Genomic DNA, 22,363 nt, shown 5'->3' with positions numbered 1-22,363 from the left:
TTCCCAGGATGTCAGTTCTGGGCGGGGCATCGGGGGCCAAATACCCGCCCGTTTCATCAGCGAATATTTGCAGATCAGAGGGTCAAGCCCAGATAAAATACAGGATGCTTGGTTAAATTCAAATTTTAGGTAAACTAACGAATAATTTTTTCGGGTATGTCCGTGCAATACTTAGGACATCTCATACGAAAAACCTATTCATTGTTTATGTGAATGAGAATTTAACTGAGTGTCCTGTATTTTTACTTGCTAAATCTGGCAACCCTACCCAAGGCCAGAGAAGAGAGTAAGCAGACAGCGAGGTCTGGATCCTAGCCCGGCTCACTCCCTTGTATGCCCTGGGCACTCCCCTCAAAGCTTGGCATAGGGATGAAATGGAATAGGGTAAGCAAAACCTCATCTTGTAGTGGAGGGCAGCTCTCTCGTCCAGGCGAGGAAACAGGAGAGACTTCCTGTGCCAGAAGGTGGCAGAGGTGAGAGTAAGAACCCAGGCGTATCCAGCAGGCGCTGAGTACCTGCTTGCTGAATGAGAGACGGAATAGGAGTCCCCAGTAGGCCGGTGTCCTGAAGTTCTCTAGACTTTTTGAAGCCAGCTCTATCTCATTGAACATGCCCTCCAGCAGCCCCCTTTCCCTCCCGCGCCCTCAAACGCAGCTGGAAGGAGAGGCCCAGACAGTCTATGTAAAGAGCAGGGTTTTATTCACGACTTCAACGCTGAAGCAAGAAATACAGCAGGGACATAATTTGTGTCTCATGGGCAGTATCCCGGCGACACAACCAGAAATCACAGTAACGGAGTAACAGACATTTGAGCCCAGGTTTTACATCCAGATGGGGCTGCCACCAGGGTCCCGCTCAGCACCTTCCCTGGGTGTGCGCAGTCTAAGTCACGTCGGCGTCTCTTCCTCATTAGGGGCACCCCTTCTGCAGCATCTGGGCCAGCAGCCTCCTGTACTGAACGGGAACACACAGAATTGATCTGGGAAGAGGGGTATATGAGAGGGGCGTCCTGACATTCCTAAGTGCTGGGCATCCACAGAGGTAGGCAGGGGCAGGCTCTTAGCTCAGGCAGGCCCCCCGGCACCTTTCTCCCTGAAGAAGGACCTGGGAAGGGTCGGGCACTGGTTTTCTCAAAGTGGTCGTGACAGGCAAGGAGAAGTGAAGTCCCTGTTATGTGCCTGGTCCTGGGCCAGCAACGGTGTTCTCTCCCCCGGCCCCAGCTGTGCCCCAGACCCCACTTCTGAAGCCCCATCCCCTAGTCCCAGATACTGCTTCCTCGGAGGTTCGCTAGTTGGTGACATTGCTAGCCTCCGAGGTGACATCATCTCCCTTCAGACTCAGCCAGCCCAAGCTTCCGGCCCTCGATTCTGAGGTCCCCATGGGCTCATGCTTCTGTGCAGGAGGAGAGCCCAGGAGATTGACTGGGGCTGGAGTTGCGCCTTCTCTAGGAAATGCCCCTCCCTTCTTTCAAAAGGTATGCGCTGTATGCTAGGCACAGTGGGGGATATGAAGGTGAGTCTGTGACAGGTGCTTACTAAGTGCTTTCTACGTGCCAGGCACCACGCTGAGCACATGACACAAATGGTCTCATTTAATACAAGATGGGTGCTATCCTCATCATCCCCATTTTATAAATGAGGAAGATGAGGCCTTTGACAGAAGCCACATTCTACCACACTACACGGCCTTCTGGGCACAGTAACAAAGTACGAGGGAAGGTGGTGTGGGCTGCGGACGGCACCAGGAGCAGGGAATTGAGGAGCTGCCCTTCTACCAGACTAGAGACTGAAGCTGTCTTGGCTCTAGCTTAGGGGTCTTGAATGTCCTAACTCAGTGATCTACAACCAGGGGTAATTTGGTTTCCTACCTCTTTCCCCTCAAGAGAGCTCTGGCAATGTCTGGAGGCATTTTTTTGTGGTTGTCACAAATGGGGTGGGGGTGGGGATGCTCCAGTGGGTAGAGACAAGGGATACTACTAAACTTCCTCCAAAGCACAGGGCAGCCCCCACAACAAAGAATTATCCAGTCCAGAATGTCAGGAGTGCTGAGGTTGAGAAACCCTGCACTGAGGGTCACTGAGGCGGATGAGGGACTGGGAAGAGCACTGGTCAAGTTGAACAAGGTCTGACTCTGTCCTGGGTGCTGACTCTTCTCCTTTCTGGGTCTCAGGGTCCCAACTGTAGCCACAAGTACAAATGAGGCACAGCAAAGGTGGAGAGCTGGGGTAGGGCGAGTCTGGGGCGGGGGATGTCCTGCTGCAAGAGGCTCACTAATTACTCCTAGGCTGTGCCTTCAGACTGCGGACTAGGTGAAGGGAAATTTCTTTCCTACTTCTTGCTCTGTGAGGTTTGCTGGAAAGGTCAGTTTCTTTGAAGTCTTTTCTCCCTTTGGCTCTGAATCACAAGGAAAGCCTGGAATCCCTGGCTTTCTAGGGCCCATCACACCTTGGGGGTCTGTCACACCTGATGCCCAATGCTGGAACCAGCAGCAGCCCTGGCTAGGTCTCTCCTGGGCCTGAGGTAGAAGCTTGGCTCACCTGGGGGTGAGGTGCTGGGCTGCTAAGGCTCATGCCCAGAACTTTCTTTAGCAGGAGGATCCTGAGAAGATCGTGACTCAGCTGGAGTCTCTGGTCCCTCAGGGAGATGTGGGGAGCTGTCCCCAAGAGGAATGGGCTGGGGGTTTCCAGGCTCTTCTTACCCATGAAGTGACCTAGAAAGGAGGCGCCAAGGCATAAGGAAGTTGGGGAGCGAGGATCCTATCCCAGTGGGAAAGCTCCCCATCTCTCTCAACTTTCAGTTCTCGTGACAGCAAGATCCGAGGTCAGTCTTCCTCCTTCTCCTCACCAGGAGACACAAATGCCCCCGTGGGGTGGCAAAGCCTGTACTTCAGCTGCTCCTGAACAGGTGGAGATGGTTGAGATGGTGGAGAGGATGGCACATGGCCAGCGACAAAGTCTGCCAGTTGTGCTGCCTGCTTGCAGGAGGGACACGAGAGGGCAAGGAGGAAAGTGGGGAATGAAGAGGTGTCTGGAGGGTGGAAGTGCAGAGAGAAGACACACCAGAAGTCAGAATAAGGTTCAGCAGACTCCTGCCTAAGGCAAGGAGCTCCGGCTGGCAGGCAGATCTGGGATCCAGACCCAGCTCTGCTTTAACTGGCGGAGTGATCTTAGCCAAGTCACTGAACTGTCTGGGTCTCAAGTTTCCCATCTATTAAATTAGACGAGTTCCAGGGTCCTCACCAGCGTGGACACTAGTGTTCCTGGCTGAGGAACAGCCTGACAAGAAAAATGGGATCAGAGCAGGGTGAGGGGCGCTTGCCCGGGTCCCGAAGACTTACCGGTGGCCCAGAGGTTGCCTCGAGGGTGCACTCGGATCTTGCTGGCCCGGCTGCGGGGCTCTGGGGGATCCCAGCTGAGCGGCGCGGCGCCGGCAGCGAGCAGAGCGAAGAGCAGGAGTCCGCCGAGCAGCCGAGAACCCCCCGCCCGCAGGGTCATGGCTGTACCCTCGCCGTGCCTCTGCCCTGGCGCGCTTCGCAGCGGCTGAAACCCGTGCTGCCGCCTTCCCTCCTTTTAAACCCTCGCCCCTGGGGGCGGAGCCTGTCCCGAGGAGCCCGCCCCTGGCGCGCTCGCCACCGCCCGGGCCCCGCCCCCACAGGACGCTTGGCTGGGCAGGACCCCCGCGGCTGGGCGCTAGCGCTCCCGCACCCACATGGGCATCGCTGCCGCAGGGCGTTGGCGTCCGTGCGCGCCACCCATCAGCAGAGGACCCTGATCCCGGGCAAAGCCCGCTTCCCTGGCGGCCGCCTCGCGGCTCCCACACGCTTTCGGCCCACGAGTGGTTACTTTGCCTCGGAACCTCTCTTTACAAGGGTAAAAACGGGGGTGGCGCTACAGTGTCCAGCAAAGTGCCAGGCACCAGCCGAGCCATAAAATGCCTACCAGCCCCTCGCTCTTAGGGAATGAGACCGTGTTCGCCCTGCTCCCTGCCCTCTCCCCGCCAGCGCTCCCCAGGTGCTGCAGAAACCACAGCAGGTGCTCGGGCTGGCAGCGCAGAGTGATGGATGGGGAGAGGGAGCAACCCCCCACCCCAAGAATGGACGCTGTACTTGGGGGAGCCTGGCCTATCCCTTGGGTAGGAGGCAGATCTCTGGGTCAGGAAGTGCAAAGAGCACCGGACCAAGAATTCATACATAAACTGTGACCTCGTTGAACCTCACTTTCTTCAACTATCAAATAGTAATAACCGTGTTGCCCTACTTGTGATAATTTTACTTTTTTTTTGTAGCAGGAAGGAACAGTCCTACAGTACTGGCCTCTCACACCCAGTACTCTCTTTCTCCCAAGTCCATCCTTGTCTTGGAAAGCACTTCTGGGTCAGCACCATCACTTAATGAGTAAAAACACTGCTCCAGAATAATATATTTATTTTTGCTCAAATGATTACTAAACACCAATGTTCAGGAGCACCATGCGAGGCACGAGAGGAGGGAGACAAAAGATCATTCCCTGCGGCCAAAGGAGTTTATCATCTCACTGGAGAAACAGAGTTCCAAAGGAGTGAAAGATGGAGGAGTGGGGTGCAGACCCACCCCGGGATTCGGGGATCTGCACCGTGTGGCTGGGACAGACCCCACTCCCCAGTCTGGCTCAGTAATGGTACTTGGGATTGCCCCGCGTGTATCTAGCCCGGCAAGGCCAGCTAGCTCGGCAGGTCACCGCTCTAAAAGGGGAAGTGTGGAGCAGAGGCTGGATGTCATGCTGAGTTCCCAGGAGCATGACTTAAGGACAGAGACACTCCATTTCTGGCCCCGGCTTTTCCTGGCCCCCGTCTCCTTGCTTCTCATCCCCCTCCCTGGCGTTTACGCCTCTTTGCATTCTTGTCACTGCTCAGCCCTGGCGTACAGATATAGCTCTTATCACCTCCCCATAATAACCATTCCCTCTGTGACCCCCTTCCTCTCCTCTGGCTCACAGACGTAGAAATTCATGGGAACACACAGGAGCTGGTATTGAGTGCTTCTTCACTTCAATGCTCGAAGGAACCTTATTTGGTAGGTTTCTCTCTCATTTTATAACTGAAACAGGCTCAGAGGTTGAGTCGCTTGCCCAGATGTCACACTCGAATCAGCCTTCAGGTCGGCTTGGAATACTCTATCGGGTTCCCAAAGTCATGCAGGGTGGATGCTATTTCCCTAAACCACACCCACTCCCGTTTTATCATCACAAGTGTAAACATCAAGCTGGTTTAGATTTCTTAGGGGAGAAAGGGAGCAGGCACTGAATTTAGAGTTTGCCCTCACTTCTGCAGGGGGTCCTGGGACTGGGGGTTCTGTTCTGACCAGTCAGGCCTGCGTTCACAGCTCCAAGACTGACCTCAGGTTCCCCCAGCGGGATCATTTTATCTGTCAGGCAAGCACAGCAAGCAAGGGCCTCTAGGGACCCTAAAGAAGCAGGGTAGCAGCTCCACGGCCGCCAGGAAACGTGTGCCTGGAATGAGAAGCATTAGGCCCAGCAGAGAGGGTGGCTGGCTCAAGACAGCACTTCCAGACTCAATGTCTCCAGGAGTGTGCCAGGCCCTGAGTTTACAGTGAGACCTCAGCTGTCCACTGCCTGTTCTCCAAGTGTACTGTGATGGCAAGGGAAGTCTAAGGGCCTCCATCCCACTGGGAAGACTGACAGTGAGTCCGGTGGGGTCCCCCAGGGAAGCTCTCCAGCGTTCACACTGGGCCCTTCTCAGGTTTCTACAGCCTTCAAGGATAGTCACGGGAAACCTACACAGGCTTCACAAGACAATCCTAGAGATGATGAAGGGGGAAAAGATACATGGCAACTCCTGTTACAACCAACACCAACACCAACAAAACACCTGAACTGCACCATGGTTTTTAATCAAAGATTGCTTGAAATAAAGGACATGTGTGTTACTGTTTGCTACATTTTCATCAAACTGGAATCAGTTTTAAGTAACATCTTTTCACAAGTACTTTCATGCATGCTCCTTTGATCACCAACACTATTTTGATGTAGTAACAACTAGCATTATGCCTATTTCACAGATAAGTTAATTCAAGTACAAAGCAAGTTAGTTGCAGAGAAACTATACAAATGGAGGAAACCAGAATGAACTTGATGGACATGAAAGGTGCAGAGGAGAAGAGAGGAAGCGAAAGCAGAAATTTAAATTAGACATACATGAGTCTGGTAAAAAGGAATGATAACAAATGCAGAGCTTCTCAGGAAAGGATGGTATAAAATCACTCCCCCGGCAAACCTTTGAGCACAGATCTCCACCCGTATGGTTTGGGAGGATGAAGAGAAACAGGTCTTGCTCTTGAGTTTCAGAATGGGAAAGGACTGGACAATCAGGACAACAGCAGAATCTTCAAGAAGAGAGTCAGAGATATAGGATACAACTTCCCAGAGTCAGAAGGAACACAAAAGAATTAGTTAGAAAATCAGAACATTCACCATTAGTCAGGAAATGTACCAGAAACGGAAACTGCCAAAACACAAAATATTTTTTTAAGGCAATGTTAAAAAAGAGAGAGAAAACACCTACATATAACAGGAAAGTAAGGACAATTGCACCAGTGGCTAAGGGAGCTAAGCAGCCACTTCTCCGCTCAATGGCCCAGGTGCTCAAGGAACTTAAAAAACCCAAGAAAGGGATGAGCCCCAGGCCCAGCATTCATAATTATTTGGGTGGGATAGTCATGTATTTCAGGGGACATTCAATAACTCAAATTAATACTCTCTAAACTCCAAAGAGGTTTCAAATCTGCCTGAGAATCTATTTCTAACAGATTTGCTAATCTGAGTGAGTCCACAAAAGAACCACCTTAAGTCTCTAAAGAGTTCCCAAGGGTCATGGCATTTATGCCAAATGAAAGAGTCTCATTAGATATTATGAAGGTACAAGGATTGGGTTATGACGCCCAACATTGTGACATGAGAAAAGCAACAGACTTGGGAGTTGTGGCTGTGCCTTTCACGGGCCAAGAGATCTTGGGCAAATCTCTTAACTTGTGGTTTCTTTTTTGTAAAATGGAGTTTATTTTGAAGACTCAGTAAGAGAAAATAAAAATCTGTCATGAATTCAAAAGCACTTAGCGAAGCATGTGGCAAATACTAAGTATTCGATGTTATGAGCTGGGTCCCAGGAAATGCAAAGCCTACTTTCAATCGAAAGCCCATTACCGGGGGAAGAAAAGGCTCCCTGGACAGCCGCTAAAGCTGTGGTGTTGATACAACACTCAACAAAATGCCTATCACACTGGGAGTTGCTGGACAGACTAAAGGGCCAGCAGATCTGCCTCAACTTTTGACCAATTCAAGAAACAAATTCTGGTCTTCTTCCACTTAAGTAAGTTGTCAGGCTGACTGCTTTGATCAAGGCTCATGCTAGTGATTTACTTCCTTGTCTGACATAAAGCCCGAGTACAAATTCTTTTAACTAGCCTCCTTGATGTAAAGGGGGAATCCAGATTTCCAATCTAAAGAAACTGGCCAATTAAAGTAAGGGTGCTAGAGAAATGATTTTTTAAAAAATATTTAATTTATTGGGGTGCCTGGATGGCTAAGTGGGTTAAGCCTCTGCCTTCAGCTTGGGTCATGATCTCAGGATCCTGGGATCAAGCCTTGCATGGGGTTCTCTGCTCAGTGGGGAGCCTGCTCCCCCCACCCCAGCCGCCTGCCTCTCTGCCTACTGGTGATCCCTCTCTCTGTCAAATAAATAAACTCTTTAAAAAAATTAATTAATTTATTTGACAGAGAGAGAGAGAGCGCATGAGCAGGGGAAGCAGCAGAGGGAGAGGGAGAAGCAGGCTCCTGCTGAGTAGAGAGCCCAACATGGGGCTCCATCCCAGTACCCAGGGCCAGGGATCATGACCTGAGCTGAAGGCGGACACTTAACTGAGCCACCCAGGTGCTGGTAGAGAAATGATTCCTAACCAGGCCAACACAACATTTACTGTTCAAAAAGAGACACTTCTGAAAGTAAACAGGGCACTAAAATTAATGAACACGTGGAACTGATCTCCAGCAGGCTCAGACTGGCCAGCTGCAGAGAAAAAGCGTCTGGTCACCCCAGCAAAGGGAACCACAGACCTTTTTTCTGCATTCCGGGGATGGCTATGAGCCATGGAATATTTGACAGGGGTGAATGTAGGGCTCGTAAGTGACTAAATATGGTGGGAAAATGAGAAAATCGAAGGGACTACTCCTTCAAAGAAGAGGTGCAATAGGCAGGGTCCATTGACAGGTACTGCCACGAGCGTCAGTTGAAAGAGGGGACAATCAAGTAGAAGTGTCCGGAGAGAACAGAGAGACAGAGACGGAGTGAGGACCGGTATTTGCGAACAACTCGCAGAGACTTACTCGCTGGGAGTGAGGACAGTGGAAGAGTCAGAGCCCAGAGACGACGCGATGATCAAATTCCCACGTGCAGTTTTATCGGTCCTCATTCTCCTCCATCTCCGGCACTCACAGTGACACTCCCAACTTCCCACTGGCCCAGCCAAATCTCAGTGTAGGATTCCATTCCACACCAAATCGAACATCTCTGGCATGTCTTACATTCCCTAAGAGCTTTTAAAACACATTACATTTACTAATAAAAAGTTGCCCAGCTGTTAAGTCTTAGGTTTTAGCATTAAACCGGACAATATAAAAACTGACAGCATAAAACCTCTCTCCCCAAATAATCTTTATTTTTGGCTAAGAGAGAAATTAAAATATTTCTGAGTAATTTGATTACTTCTCAGAAAAATTTAGCTGTTGCTTCCAATGACAGCATCCAGCAAAGGAGGAAAACCAAAACTGGGTGTAAAAATATGCAAATGAGGAAAATATTTCATACAATGTTTCAAGTGTATACGGAGGAGAAATGTGGACAGCTGAGGATACAAGTATTGGTCAGGCAAGCTAGAATCACAAAGACCCCCAGGATCCCAACACCGGGCAGCGAAGCACACGACTTCTCCGGACAAGCCCCAGAAAGCTTGCTGCAAAAGCAGAGCGAGGATGGTTAGGCCAAGCAGTTAGCCCTACCCTCTGCAGGTGATTAGGAGGGAAAACATGGAGAGAGTAGCAATTTTCTGCCATTCTATGCACGGGGTTTGCTTCCACACTCCATGGCTCTGAGAAAATCTTAGTATAGTACTAGCCTCACAGGCAGGCTCAAAGAAGCACTTGTTAGCCTAATGGGCCAAGTTCCTTACTCAGCTGAGGTCATTCAGAGCCCACATCCAGAATTTAAAGCCTAAAGCCTAGTTAAGGGATGTCGGATGGCACTATTCTCTGCGTGGGAGAGCTTCGTAAGATTAACTGTTCTTAGCTGTAAACTGCCTCCATTTTTTAATGCTGATTCCATTAGCGTTCAAGTGTGGACCGATTTCCACTTCAGCTGATTTCACTCAGCTGAACAAATAACAGAAGCTGCTCATTTGGCCCAACACAGAAAATCTGCTTACTTTCATGTTTCACACTAAATACAAGAAGAGAACAAAAAGAATCCTGAGTATTTTGTACTTAAAACACACTGGCTTACCCTACACTGGCCCTTTCCCTAACTGCCTCAATATGAGAGGAAGAAAGACGCAGCTGGGTTTTGCATTTACTACTTTAAACTTTTCCTCCTCCAAGTCTGCACGAGAGAAAAGTGAAGCCAGGCACTTAAGAGAACAGGCTTTGGCAAATGAGTTTTTAAAAGAGCAAGTAGCTCGCTCGCCTTCTAGCACCTTCCTCCTGCTTCCTCCATATGCTGAAAACCACTGCCATTGTATAGAAAGGACTGAGAGTGTCTCAAGTGCAGAAAAGGAGAAAAGCCTTTACAGCACAGTGAGGTTTTCTGAACCTTTCAGCAACACTAACTGCGTTTCTACACATCTCAGGTGCACCCTGGCAAAGAATCCATTTTATGGCTAAGAGATTTCCTATGAATGCCAACAGCCATTTCTGCTCCACAAAAACAAAAACAGACCAACAAAAAACAGTTGTTAGTATGAGGACAACGTTCTTAGCTGAAGGACTGCACACATCAAAGCCTTTATCTCCCCCCAAGGGTGCTAAGAACCAGCAGAAGGCAAAGCTTTCCCGACAAACACAAGTCAGGGATAAGGGGTTCGATATGCAAAGTCTTTTATTTAAAATTTGAAAAGTTAAGACTTACGACCACCTCCGTATATGCCATTCCCATCTTATATGGAGGAATGACGGTTCCAAACTCGCGCAGAGCTGCGTTTTCCATTTCCAGAACTCTGTAGGCACTTTAGAGGTGAAGCTTGGCTTCAAAATACAAACACTGGGGGCTTTGGCTCAACCTTTTAATATAAAAAATTCACTGATGTACAAAAATGTGAAAGGGTGACAATGACAACATATGAAATCCTGTGATTGAGAGTCCCCTCGAGTGCACGCCGTGGTGCCCGTGCACCTGCCCACATGGGCCCTGGCGTGGAAACAGAAACTAATGCAAACGTTGCTACCCAGAAGCGCCGACAGGTGCGAGCTGCACTCCACCGATCACAGCCCAGTATCTACGCCAAACATTCAGGAACGAAAAGTACAGCATCTTCCAGGAACAGCGACGCAGGCGTCTTACTCACGGTGGACCAGCACAAATAAACCCAGCAAGAAGAGTACTGCATACTAGAAAACAAACACAGAACGCAGGTCAGGGAAGCTTTTCCAAGTGTCCAAGTCCTCAGAGTTCAGGCATGAGCTGGTCTTGTGACCGTGACCAATTACTAAACTAACCGATCCGTCTGTAACCCATGTGACAGTTTCCAAAAGGAAGCAAAGGAGCGCATGTTTAATGAACCGTATAGTGTAGGCTCTTACCTTAAATTTCGGATAGTCATTCATGAGGATCGTCACAATCCCAATATAAGGAACAAATCTAAACAGACAAGCAAACAGAAAATGGGTCATCACAGAACTCCCCTGTAGCCAGTCTCATTTACCGAACAGTCTCAGTGTCTTCCAGCGGAAACTGATTTGCAGTCTACCGAGTCCACTTGTGCAGACTCTCCTATTAGGTCCTTTCAACCACTCATGTGACAGGGAAGTTAGGAATATCACCATTGTACAGATGAGGAAACAGATGCTCGTGCCCGAGGTACGTGGTTTCGGTGCAGGAGGACCAGTACCAGACCTAAGGTCTCGGGCCTCCAGATGGGGACTCTCAGGCTACACGCGGATTCAGTGCTCGTGGCTGGGTTTGTTGTCATAACCTTCCAGGAGTGGGCAATGTAGCTGGGGCGACAAGGCAAACAGAGCCCGATCATTACAAGGTACTTCATGTTAAGCGTCTAAGAAGTGAGCATAAGAGCTCCATATAGTACTTAAGATTTCGCTACCCTCTCATTTCTTAGCCGCCTGTAATCTGGCTCGGACTCTCCTGATCCCAAACTTCCGGAACACTTTAATCGCCGCAGGCAGTAGACCAGTCTCGCCTCCTGTCTTCCTGTTCATCTCTGCAGAATTTGACTTTGAGGACCATGAACTTCCCCTGATATCCCTTCCCTCCTTGGTTTCTCGAACACCCCACGAATCTATTTTTCCACCTACCTCTTGGCTGCTATCTCTTTGTGTTTTTCACTAGCTCTTTCTTTCTCCTTGCCCCTAAAGTTTATCCCCTTAAACTCGAAAAAGATAAAACCATGCGTTAAATAATCCCATACACCAGATATATTTCCTTTGGAGTCTTTATCACATTTTTTAAATCACATTTTTAAAAATTGCGTAATTGGTTGCAAAACATGCTGCACAGTGTCTGTCCTTCTGACTCGAATCTAAGCTCCATAAGGGCAAAGACGACGCCAGTCTTGCTCCCACTGTATCCTCAAGGCTTGGTGTAACCCTGCACACGGCAGACCTCTGGTAAACACTGCCTGACAGAATGTCTGGATGTCCAGGCCTCTTCTCTTCCTTTCCCTTGGAGATCTCATTTACTCCTGCATTTCACTTCTCCCGCCCAACAGAAAACACTCCTCGACCTTGCAAGAATTCAGGGGGGAAAGGAAAGCTTAGCAGGGCACCAGCACTGTGGGAGGAAGTGACAGTTAGCAAATGCACAACTTCCTCCTTTCTCCTCCTCTTTTCCTGCTGGATTCTAGAACAGGCCCAATGATGCTGACCTAGAGCCTGTCCTAGAGGAGGGAGGTCAGGCTGAGGTGAAGACGGAACTTCGCGTATTTTAAAATAGCCCAGATATTTCTATTCAGGGCATCCGCAACCTGTGCACCATCGTCCCAAAGGTGCACAAACAGAAATCACCTCCCACATAACACCTCCATCATCAAAGCCTTAGGCAAGCTTGAAAAACAGAAATTTTGTCTTTGGTGCACTTCCTTCCTTTGAAGAACTCCTCTTCCTTCCTGTCTCCTGTCCTCACCCCGTCTTGCCCCTCTCCCTTCTGGCAGCATTACCAGACCATCCTCTCCCCGCCACCAACCACCTCTCTGCATCCCCAGACTTCCATTCCGTAAGCTGATGTTTCCTAAAACCAGGCCTCCTTTGTCAGAATCACTCGGAGAGCCTGTTACAAATGCAGATTGCTGTATCTTCCTCACATTTACCGAGTCAGCGCATCTGTGGAAGTGGGGCCCAAATAATGCTTCTGCACACGACAGCACCAGCAGCTCAGTTCTAGCTGGGGGATGCCTGCAGCAGGCACGTGGTGGCAAATAATATGCCCTCCTAGGACCCATGCTTTGGTTTCAACCCCTGGAACCTCCAAGAGCTGCAAAATGACAGTCCCTACATGATGGCAGAGCTAAGCTCTAGGAGGGTAGAAGGGGGCTTTCTGTGTTTTTAAACACATTTTTTCTTTGTAATACAAAAACTTAGTTGTCTCACTTATGAGATCTTCATAAAAGCAGTAGCTTTCAATGATCGTTAAGTCATCTAATTTAAGAAGGTGAAGGCAGATGCCTCACGGTAAGATGCAAACTAAAAGCTATAAAAGTATCTGTGATTTCAACTAAAATACTATCAGGCTGCTGATTCTGGTCTGATGATCAACCAGCAGCCACTCTCACAGAGAGAGAATTTTTGCTGTTCCCTCCACGCAGTACCTGTGCCCCGGGAACCTTGAGCTCCCTGTGACCACACAGCCTGGTCATGAGTTACCCATGGAGACCTTTTCCCTTCTAAGCTTGGTTTTCCCTCGCCCCACTATAAGAGAAATGGAAGCAGCTGGGTCTTTAGGAGGAATATAAGCGAATAATAGGACAGGCAGTCCAAAGTCAAAGAAGAGATTTAATGATTTGTCTCACTGTTTCCCTCCTCGGACAGAGACAGCAAAAGGCTGCTTATCAAGTACATGCCACTGCCATCATTATCACCTTCAATTCAAATCAGCTGCACTTTTTTCCTACTCTGCTTGGAGAAAGTCTGCTAAAGGCAAGTTGACAATAAGCAGAAGAAGGTTTAAAAGAAGTCAAACACGCCACCCACAAAGGCAGCTCCAACAGCAGCCCGGGCCCAGTCAACATCTAGAAGGCCGAGTGTGGAGGAACACATGCCCCTGGGCAGTGCTGGTGAGGAAGGGGCCTCTGCGGGAAGAACGACCTGCTGATGTTTGGAGAAAATAATTTGGTCAGATGTCGAAGGGGCCTCTATCTGGGAAGCCTGGACCCCGGGGAGCTGACTGGAAAAGGATCATTGTTTCTACCCCAGAATAATCGGTTTCAAGGTAAGTAAAAGGTACATTTTAAAAGCCTCATCCGTAAAACTGGTCTTAGCCCCCAGAGAGCTCAATGACTCTACTTCTGCCTTCTCCTGCGCGCCTCTCCTCCTGGTCAATAGACTCTGTTCCCAGCCTCTGGCCTGTCTCTCTCTCTCTCTCTCTCCTCCTGCTCTTTTCTGTCACTAACAGCTCCTCCTGTGTTTTCAACATTCTCAACAGAGAAAGAATCACCTCTTCAATACGTAGCTGGTTCAGTATTAGTTTCATTTTCTAACACTGTTTTTATTACACACTGCGACATGAACAAAAGTCGAGGACAAGATGCCAGGTGAAAGAAGCCAGATGTAAATTAAGACCACATGTTGTGAGATTCCATTTAGATAACATGTCTAGAGACAGAAAGGAGATGATGAGTGGCTGCCAGGGACTGCAGGGAAAGGGGATGGGGAGCGACTGCAAATGAGTATGGAGTTTTCCTTTTGGGGTGTGGACGTGCTCTGAAATTAGTGCTGACAGCTGGGTAACCTTGTGGATATAATAAAACCCACTCAACTGTACACTTTTAAATGGTGAATTTTATCTCCTAATATATGTGCATTTTATCTCAATAAACTTGTTTTAGCTTGTTTTTACTTAGGGCCTTAGGCCTCAGTGTAAAAATTTTTAGTTTGCAACTGTTTGAAAAAAATCTGTTTTTACTGTGTGAAGACACTGGTACCACAGTCACAGACCAGTCTGCAGAAAAGCTGTCCTCAAGGCTTGGGTACAGGCTGACTTGGAATTACCAGTTTGTGCTTTATAAACACATCTCCGCCAAAGGCAGTGCTGTGCCCCACTATGTGTCCAGGTAAGTGGCAGTATGATCGACACAGAGCTGCCCAGGTAAGAACCAGCGCTCCTGCTAGATGGCTATGGGTGCCCCAGACGTTTCTACTTCATGGGAAGTTACTTAACTCAGACAGTACCAGGCCACTGCCTTTTTTTTTTTTTTAATAACTAAAAGCCACAAAAAGACCTATATTTTCAATGTTGGGATTTTATTTTTGTAAAGATTTTATTTTTAAGTAATCTCTACACCTAATGTGGAGCTCCAACTCACCCCCCTGAGACTGAGCCAGCCAGGTGCCCCTCAATGCTGGAATATTAGAAATAATATTGTATGTATTTTGAGATAAAAAAAAAATTCTTCAGAAAGACAAGTTACTTGAGTGAAAGTCTGGCTCCTCTACCCATGATGCATCTTCTACCCAAACAGGGGGCCAGAGTGAGTGGACAGAACTGGATTAAATACCTAAGAATCAAGATCCACATAAAGGGATACTCTGTTATACTGGTTATGGTATAAATAAAACATACTTTAAAATTTAACAAAAGCCTTAAAGTATGCATAGGTTTCACCCAGTAATTCATTTCTGTGAATTTACTAAAGAAATGATTACTGGGCAGAGGCAGTGAGATGTTAAGATGTTCATTATAACATTATTCACATACACACATACACACACAGAAACAGTCAAAGCATCTACCAATAAGAGACCAGCTAAATAAAAATATGGTCTATCCATTCCATGGACTAGCATACAGCTATGAAAATGATGATATGGAGATATGTCTTTTGATTTGTAAAAATACTGAAAACTTTGGGGATAAAAAAGTGTTATAAACAGCATGACTATCTCTCCTCACACATAAAATGTCTTTAATGTATAGATACATACATACGTTATCTGCATCCTTTACATAAAGACCAAAAGAAACTAAACCAAAAAGTTAAATACTTACAGAGGGGGAGGGGAAGGAGAGCTGTGACTTTGCCTTAAAAAAAAAGAAAAAAAGAGATTTTGGGGCGCCTGGGTGGCTCAGTGGGTTATAGCCTCTGCCTTCAGCTCAGGTCATGATCCCAGGGTCCTGGGCTCAAGCCCTGAAACGGGCTCACTGCTTTCTCCTCTCTATCTACCTGCCTCTCTGCCTACTTATAGTCCGTCAAATAAATCTTTTTTTTTTTTTCAATATTTTATTGTATTTACTTATTTGACAGAGAGAGATCATAAGTAGGCAGAGAGAGAGAGAGGAGGAAGCAGGCTCCCTGCCGAGCAGAGAGCCCAATGTGGGACTCGACCCCAGGACCCTGAGATCATGACCCGAGTCTAAGGCAGAGGCTTAACTCACTGAGCCACCCAGGCACCCAATAAATAAAATCTTAAAAAAAAAAAAAAAAAAAAAGATTTATTTTAGAGAGAGAGAGAGAAACTCAAGCCTACTCCCTGCTGAGCTCAGAGACTGACACAGGGCTCAATCCCATGACCCGAGCTGAAACCAAACCAGATGCCCTCTGACTTTACTTTTAGATGACTGTTATTTATGTTTCTACGTGAATCTGTACATTACAATTAAAAGAAAAACAAAAAGACTCAACGAGACTGACAAGTCTGAATAATCACATTAGCAGCATGTTGGGAACTGTGGGAGATGGGAACATCATTTCTCAGAAGCACTGATGATCTGGTTTGTATTATAAAAGTGTGCCTGGGGCACCTGGCTGGCTCAGTCGATGGAGTACGTGACTCTTGATCTCAGGGTTGTAAGCTTGAGCCCCGTGTTGGGTGTAGACATTACTTAAAAATAAATTTTAAAAGTACGTTTAGCTCCAACACGGGAGGTATGCACACAAAAGAAAAGACAAAACACACTGGTGCTTGTTCTGATCCTACCTCTCTGGCCCCAAACCAGCATCTCTCATGCCATAACTAAAGCAGCTTCCACTCAGTACTTGCACACTGACTTCTCTGTGGGAGCAGAACTGCTCAGTGCAGTGGCCTGATCTCTAGCAGAATCACTCTGAATTCCATGTCTACAGAAGGAGCAGATGTTCTGACAGGGGTAAGAGCCCGTGAGGCATCTGAACAGTGAGACCCAGCAGCTCCCCACTTTCAGAAGTACGGTACCAGTAACTCTGGCGAGATGGTTAGGTAAGAGTGGGCTCCGGGGTCGGCCGAACCCATCTTCAGTGTGGCCTTAGATAAGCAACCTACCTCGCGTTTCCTCATCTGCAGAATGGAAATATTAGGGCTGTTTTGTGGTTAAAATGAGGTAATACTTGTGAAGAATTTAGAATGAGTCTCTGGCACATAGGAAGCCCTAGTAAATGTGAGTTATTGTTAATACTATTAATAACATGAAGGTAGTAACAATTCTATTACGTCCTCATGTCAGTAACTTACAATTCCTGTCCTCCACTGATCTGTTCTCCTGATAAAATCTGAAATAAACAGGCTTAATATAACTTTTAAATTTCATTTGACCCCAATAGTTTGAAGGCTAGAAATAAAAACAGTATGAAATAAACATGGTAAAATTGATTTAGATGAATACTTTCAGTTGCTGATTCAATAACTACTTAAGAAATACATTTCAGGGAGCAGGATCAATAACTGGTCTAGACCCTCAAACCAGCACGGTTTGGACTCAGAGTACAAGAGGGTGCCCAATAACATTTCCTTTTTTCTTCCCCCACTAACATTTCTTGAATGAATTAAATAAACGAATTTTTAAAATTGTCACTCCGATCCATTATCTCATCACTAATATTCTACTCTTTTGCTGTACCCCATCTCCTCCCCTCTGGAGCAGTATCCCCCCGGTTTTAGATGTATTTTAAGAAGCATCCTTTTTTAAAAGACACAAGGTGATTTGGTAGAACCAGGACCAAAACATCTTATTTAACTATGTGTGATCAACAATATGACTGGGGGCCACATCTCCCGTGCCATGGAAGAGCTCAGTAAATGCTCCCCTCTATACTTACCCCCTTGCTCTCCCCACGACATCTTTCTTCTCTAACCAGTGTTGTCCTTGTTTATAGAGGCCTCTATCATCAACAGCATTATTATCTCCTTTGGTCAAAAACTTGATATGTCCATTTTGCCTTAAAAGAGCAAGGGGAAATAAAAGTAAGGGAAAGCCAAGTCATCAAGCACAAAATTTCCACAGCACCAAAAATGCTATGGCACTGTGTATTTTATCATCATTCGGAATGTCAAAATGATTATCTACTTAGCTAAAAGATGTTCCTTTGTTTATACGAGGGAAAAACCAGAAACAAGCTGAAAGTCTAACATTCAGGAGTTGAAATACGTAAACATTGAGCACAATGTCACGGAAGAATAGTTAAGTTACACTAGAAGATAATACACATTTATTAAGTGAAGAAAAACTTAGACAAATACAAACCACCGATTTTCTGTAAATACAAAAGAGCAAAGGAACACATTAAACTATTCCACATGATATAATCCACAACTAATACTAAGGAAACGACAGAATAACTTAGTTTCTTCAACAAGTTGTGAGGAACAAAGAAAGTTGGAAGAATTTACAGCTTAAATAAAAAGATTATAAAGCCTTATCAACCAACTGCAACCAAGGACTTTAAGTGAATCTAGATTCAAACAAACTGTTAAAAAAAAAAAAGCTATGTATGACACAATCGGGAATTTGAACAAAGATTGGAAACGTAATGATACAAAGGTATGGCTGTTCTTTTTTGGGGTGTAAGCATGCTAACTGTAATTATATGTTTTTTAAAAGCTCATTGCTTATGCTATATAGATATTTACTAATATTTACATATGACATGGTATCTAGGATCTGATCCAAATAATACAGGAGGGAGAGTGGGAAGAGGTGGTAGTCGAAGTGGGGCAGAACTGGCCATAAATTCATAATTATTGGGACTGGGTGAGAGTACATGAGAGTTCATTATACAGTTCTGTGTACTTCTATGAACATTAGAAATTCTATTTATTTATTTATATTTTATTTTATTTTTAAGTAGGCCAACATGGCACTTAACATGTAAGTTGCAGACTCCACTGACTAAGCCAGCCAGGCACCCCAGAAATTCGACATATTTAAAAAATAAAATGAGGGACACCTGGGTGGCTCAGTCAGTTAAGTGTCTGCCTTCAGCTCAGGTCATGATCCTGGGGTCCTGGGATCAAGTTCCACAACAGGATCCTTGCGCAGTGGGGGCCTGCTTCTACCTCTGCCTGCCGCTCCCCCTGCTTATGCGTGAGCTCTCTCTGACAAATAATAAAATCTTTAAAAAATAAAAGAAAAAATAAGATAGTGAAAAAGATCTAAAGTGATAGACCAAAGCATAAACAGTGGCCATCTATGGCTTTCTTTAGCTTCTAACTTTTCTCTTTACCTCTAATTTTTTTCTTCAAAAACCATACATTGCTTTTACATGCCAGGGTTTTTAAGAAAAGCAGTTTACTTGATCAGGAAATTATTAGTTTAATTCTGCTAAAGAACAGGAGGTTGGGGCGCCTGGGTGGCTCAGTGGGTTAAGCCTCTGCCTTCGGCTCAGGTCATGATCTCATGGTCCCGGGATCGAGCTCCCAATTTCAGAGAGCCTGCTTGCCCCGCAACCCCCGCCGCCTGCCTGCCTCTCTGCCTACTTGTGATCTCTGTCAAATAAATAAATAAAATCTTAAAAAAAAAAAAAAAAAAAAAAGAACAGGAGTTTTCTAGTAATTTTAAAATTTAATTGAAAGCAGAGTACATTTTACTGTTTGATAAAGACTATCTTAAACATAATTCAAGTGCGTTTGGGTTAAGTATTATACAAAGAAGAAAACTGGCCTCAGACTCCTACTGACTAACATCCACTTAGATTCTAAGCCAGAAACTGGCTCACGAGACATGAAATGTGCAGATGAAACTAAATTGGAAGGTGTTGCAAACACCAAAAACAGTTAAGTGCAAAGAGTCACATTAAAAATGAGATTCTAGTTAGAAAAAAATGCAAATATATACAGAGAAAAATAATCCATAGCTGACAACTCAGTGAGGGAAAGAGAGGCTGAAGACTTCAGGAGAGTGGAAGAGGGCAGGTGCCAAGTGGGGCAGCAGCAGGAGCAAAAGGCAGGAGCCCAGGAAGGAAGAGTGCACTGAGCCAGGAAAACAATAGCGAGCCCACGGAAGCAGAACAGGAATGTCAGATTTCACGAAAGGAAATGGGGGCGTGGAGAAGCTCCCCAGGAAAGGACAGGGACGCTCCAGGAGGCTGGGGCTCTCCTCAAAGACTTGATCTGCCAACAAGGCAGAGACACACACGTGTGCACACACACACACTCAAGCTCCCCGCTCCGGGACGGTGTCGGGAGACACCACTAGAGCTGGTGAAAAGACAGGGTCTCCGTCTACGAAAGGGAGTGGCGGCACTGGCTCCTGTTAGAGCCGCTGTCAAATCTACCCCAGCACTTCACCGCTCACGGCCCCAACATGGACTGATGACCCACGCATGCGGGGCATTCCCCCGGCTACCACGGGGACCAAATATTCAATACCATCCATCTCCAAGGAGCTCTGCATGCTTGCAGTTTAATTCAACCATCATAATACCGTGATGTTAGCAGGGAAGAATGAATCACTTTCTAGGTAAGAAAAAGTAAGACCCAGAAAGCTAAATGGGGCAAAACACTCTTTCTCCCTGCTCAGAAAGAGCAAAGCTGAGGACTAAGTCATCCCAATTGCAAACTTTCTCCTGCCAAATATTTGACCACATGCCAGTGTTCACCATCATTAAACCATAATAGGAATTTAGTAAGTGCCCCTCAGAGAGGACTATAAAATCAAGCAGGAATTTATATGTGGGAAAAGCATCATCATTAAGAGGGACTTGACTAGCAGGCTAATGTGAGAACTACCCCAGAGAATTAAGTCAACTGAGAATATTTCAAAGTGATGCCGTCTCTTAAATGAAAACACAAACCTCGCTACCTAGCTCTTTCCTGACTCGTTTCTGTTGGGAGAAAATGGAAAACAAGAAAGCAGGTAGGGGAAGAAGGACTCAAAGAAGAGATGTTCCGCTATCTGCCGGAGCATGTGTAACCTTGCCTGCTGGTGTTATACAGGGGGGAAATGTATATTTATAAAACAAAGAGTGAATTACCGCAAATTTAACATTTTTTCTGGGTGTTATGGTTGTATGTGATTTCTGGTTGCTATATTTACCCATTTTATTTTATTTTTTTAAGATTTTATTTATTTTACAAAGTGAGAGAGATCACAAGAAGGCAGAGAGACAGGCAGAGAGAGAGGGGAAGCAGGCTTGATCCCAGGACCCTGGGATCATGACCTGAGCCGAAGGCAGCGGCTTTAACCCACTAAGCCACCCAGGCGCCCCCAGGATTTTATTTCTTAAGACAATGTTCAGATGAAAGAAATGTGTAACGGTGCAAAAATCAGCCTGAAAATGTTCAGGGCACATTTACTAAAGCACTTCCTCCATTCTGGTCATTACTTAGTCTCATATTTAAGAACACTGTTAAGACTACTAAATCAAATGATATTCACAATCAGGAAATTTAGTGCCCCCAAAAGAAAAACGGAAATTGGAAGCTTCAGAATATTAACTGCATCTGTTATCTAAGCAGACCTTCAAGTTGAAGGCATCTCAAGAGTCTGAAATGAAATCACCAAAAACCCTAGATCAGTAGAACTCCCTGCTCTTCGGGAAGCCTGCTTCTCCCTCTGACGGCCACTCTCTCTGCTTGTGCTTGCTCTCTCTCAAATAAATAAATAAAATCTTAAAAAAAAAAAAAAAAAAAAAGCAACAGTTGACAGTTCCCTCTTTTCTAAGTGGAGAAAATAAATGACTTTAGAGGGTGGGTAAGAATAAGATACTGTTTATTCATTCTCCAGAAGGGAAATCACTGCCTCACTGTTTCCCTTCCCCTCCAGGTGTCCTCCAGGATACTTACCTTTTCCTTCATTTCTCTTTCCTTCCCTCCTGAACGTTTTCTTTAACTAGAAACACTACAGAATTGTTAAGGGAGGGGGTGAGGAATATGGAGCTGGACAGGAAAGCATAGCCTCCAAACTCACAAATGTTATAATTCATCTTCCTAAAACTCTTAATATTGCAGATAAGGAAAAAGACCCAGAGAGGGGAGATTTTGTGCTCATTGTTATGCCCCACCTCCACCTCCAGGTGATTCTAAAGGTTCCACATACATCCCTTCCAACTCTAAAATGCAAGGATTTATGTTCAAAAGAGTAACTTAGATTTTAAACATTTTGTTACTTTCTTTTTTTAAGATTTTATTCATTTATTTGTCAGAGAGAGAGAATACATGCAGGGGAACAGCAGAGGGGAAGAGAAAGAAGCAGGCTGCCCGCTGAGCACAGAGCTTGACTCGGGGCTCGATCTCAGTACCCTGGGATCATGACCAGGCAGATGCTTAACTGAGCCACCCAGGCGCCCCAGATTTTAGAAATTTTCTTTGGAATTTAGAAATTCCCCACACTCAGTCAGTGGAGTGCACAACTCTAAATCTTGAGGTTGTGAGTTTGAGTCCCATGTTCGGTGTAGAGATTACATAAAATTTTAAAAGAAAAAGGGGCGCTTGGGTGGCTCAGTGAGTTCAAGCCTCCGCTTTCGGCTCAGGTCATGATCCCAGGATCCTGGGATCGAGCCCTGCATCGGGCTCTCTGCTCAGCAGGGAGCCTGCTTCCTCCTCTCTCGCTCTCTGTCTACTGTGATCTCTCTCTGTCAAATAAATAAATAAAATCTTAAAAAAAAAAAGCCCTGTGTATCACCCCCCAAAAAACTACATGAAGGTTGATTCTAAACAGAATCTTCTAATGTAATTGATGAGGTAACCCTA

The 22,363-nt window shown here is 46.2% G+C and overlaps 2 protein-coding genes across 3 annotated transcripts in view; both read right to left on the bottom strand.

Annotated features, from left to right (window-relative positions):
• Nucleotides 1-676: 676 nt before the first annotated feature.
• NMB (neuromedin B) lies at nt 677-3,559 on the bottom strand. Of its 2 annotated transcripts, none has more exons than XM_059418461.1 (3): nt 3,337-3,559; nt 2,537-2,709; nt 677-949 (listed from the first exon to the last, which is right to left on the bottom strand). In XM_059418461.1, exons 1-3 carry the CDS (start codon nt 3,491-3,493, stop codon nt 785-787), a joined length of 495 nt encoding a protein of 164 aa, XP_059274444.1. In that variant the 5' UTR covers nt 3,494-3,559; the 3' UTR covers nt 677-784. The 2 variants fall into 2 exon arrangements, with proteins under 2 accessions (XP_059274444.1, XP_059274446.1); XM_059418463.1 differs by having other exon boundaries at nt 820-954; nt 3,337-3,558.
• A 6,552-nt stretch (nt 3,560-10,111) lies between these two features.
• SEC11A (SEC11 homolog A, signal peptidase complex subunit) overlaps nt 10,112-22,363 on the bottom strand; it is a 41,371-nt gene continuing 29,119 nt past the window's right edge. Inside the window, exons 4-6 of the mRNA XM_059371526.1 lie at nt 17,494-17,613; nt 10,838-10,895; nt 10,112-10,645 (exon numbers count right to left, since the gene is read on the bottom strand). Of these exons, the coding sequence (XP_059227509.1) occupies nt 10,595-10,645; nt 10,838-10,895; nt 17,494-17,613 (229 nt within the window). The 3' untranslated portion in view covers nt 10,112-10,594. The remainder of the gene's footprint in view (nt 10,646-10,837; nt 10,896-17,493; nt 17,614-22,363) is intronic.

This window comes from Mustela nigripes, chromosome 13 (assembly GCF_022355385.1).
Source record: "Mustela nigripes isolate SB6536 chromosome 13, MUSNIG.SB6536, whole genome shotgun sequence".
In the NCBI taxonomy this organism is placed as follows: Eukaryota; Metazoa; Chordata; class Mammalia; order Carnivora; family Mustelidae; genus Mustela; species Mustela nigripes.
The sequence above is the reverse complement of the archived record's forward strand: the minus strand, read 5'-3'. Positions and strand labels throughout refer to the sequence as shown.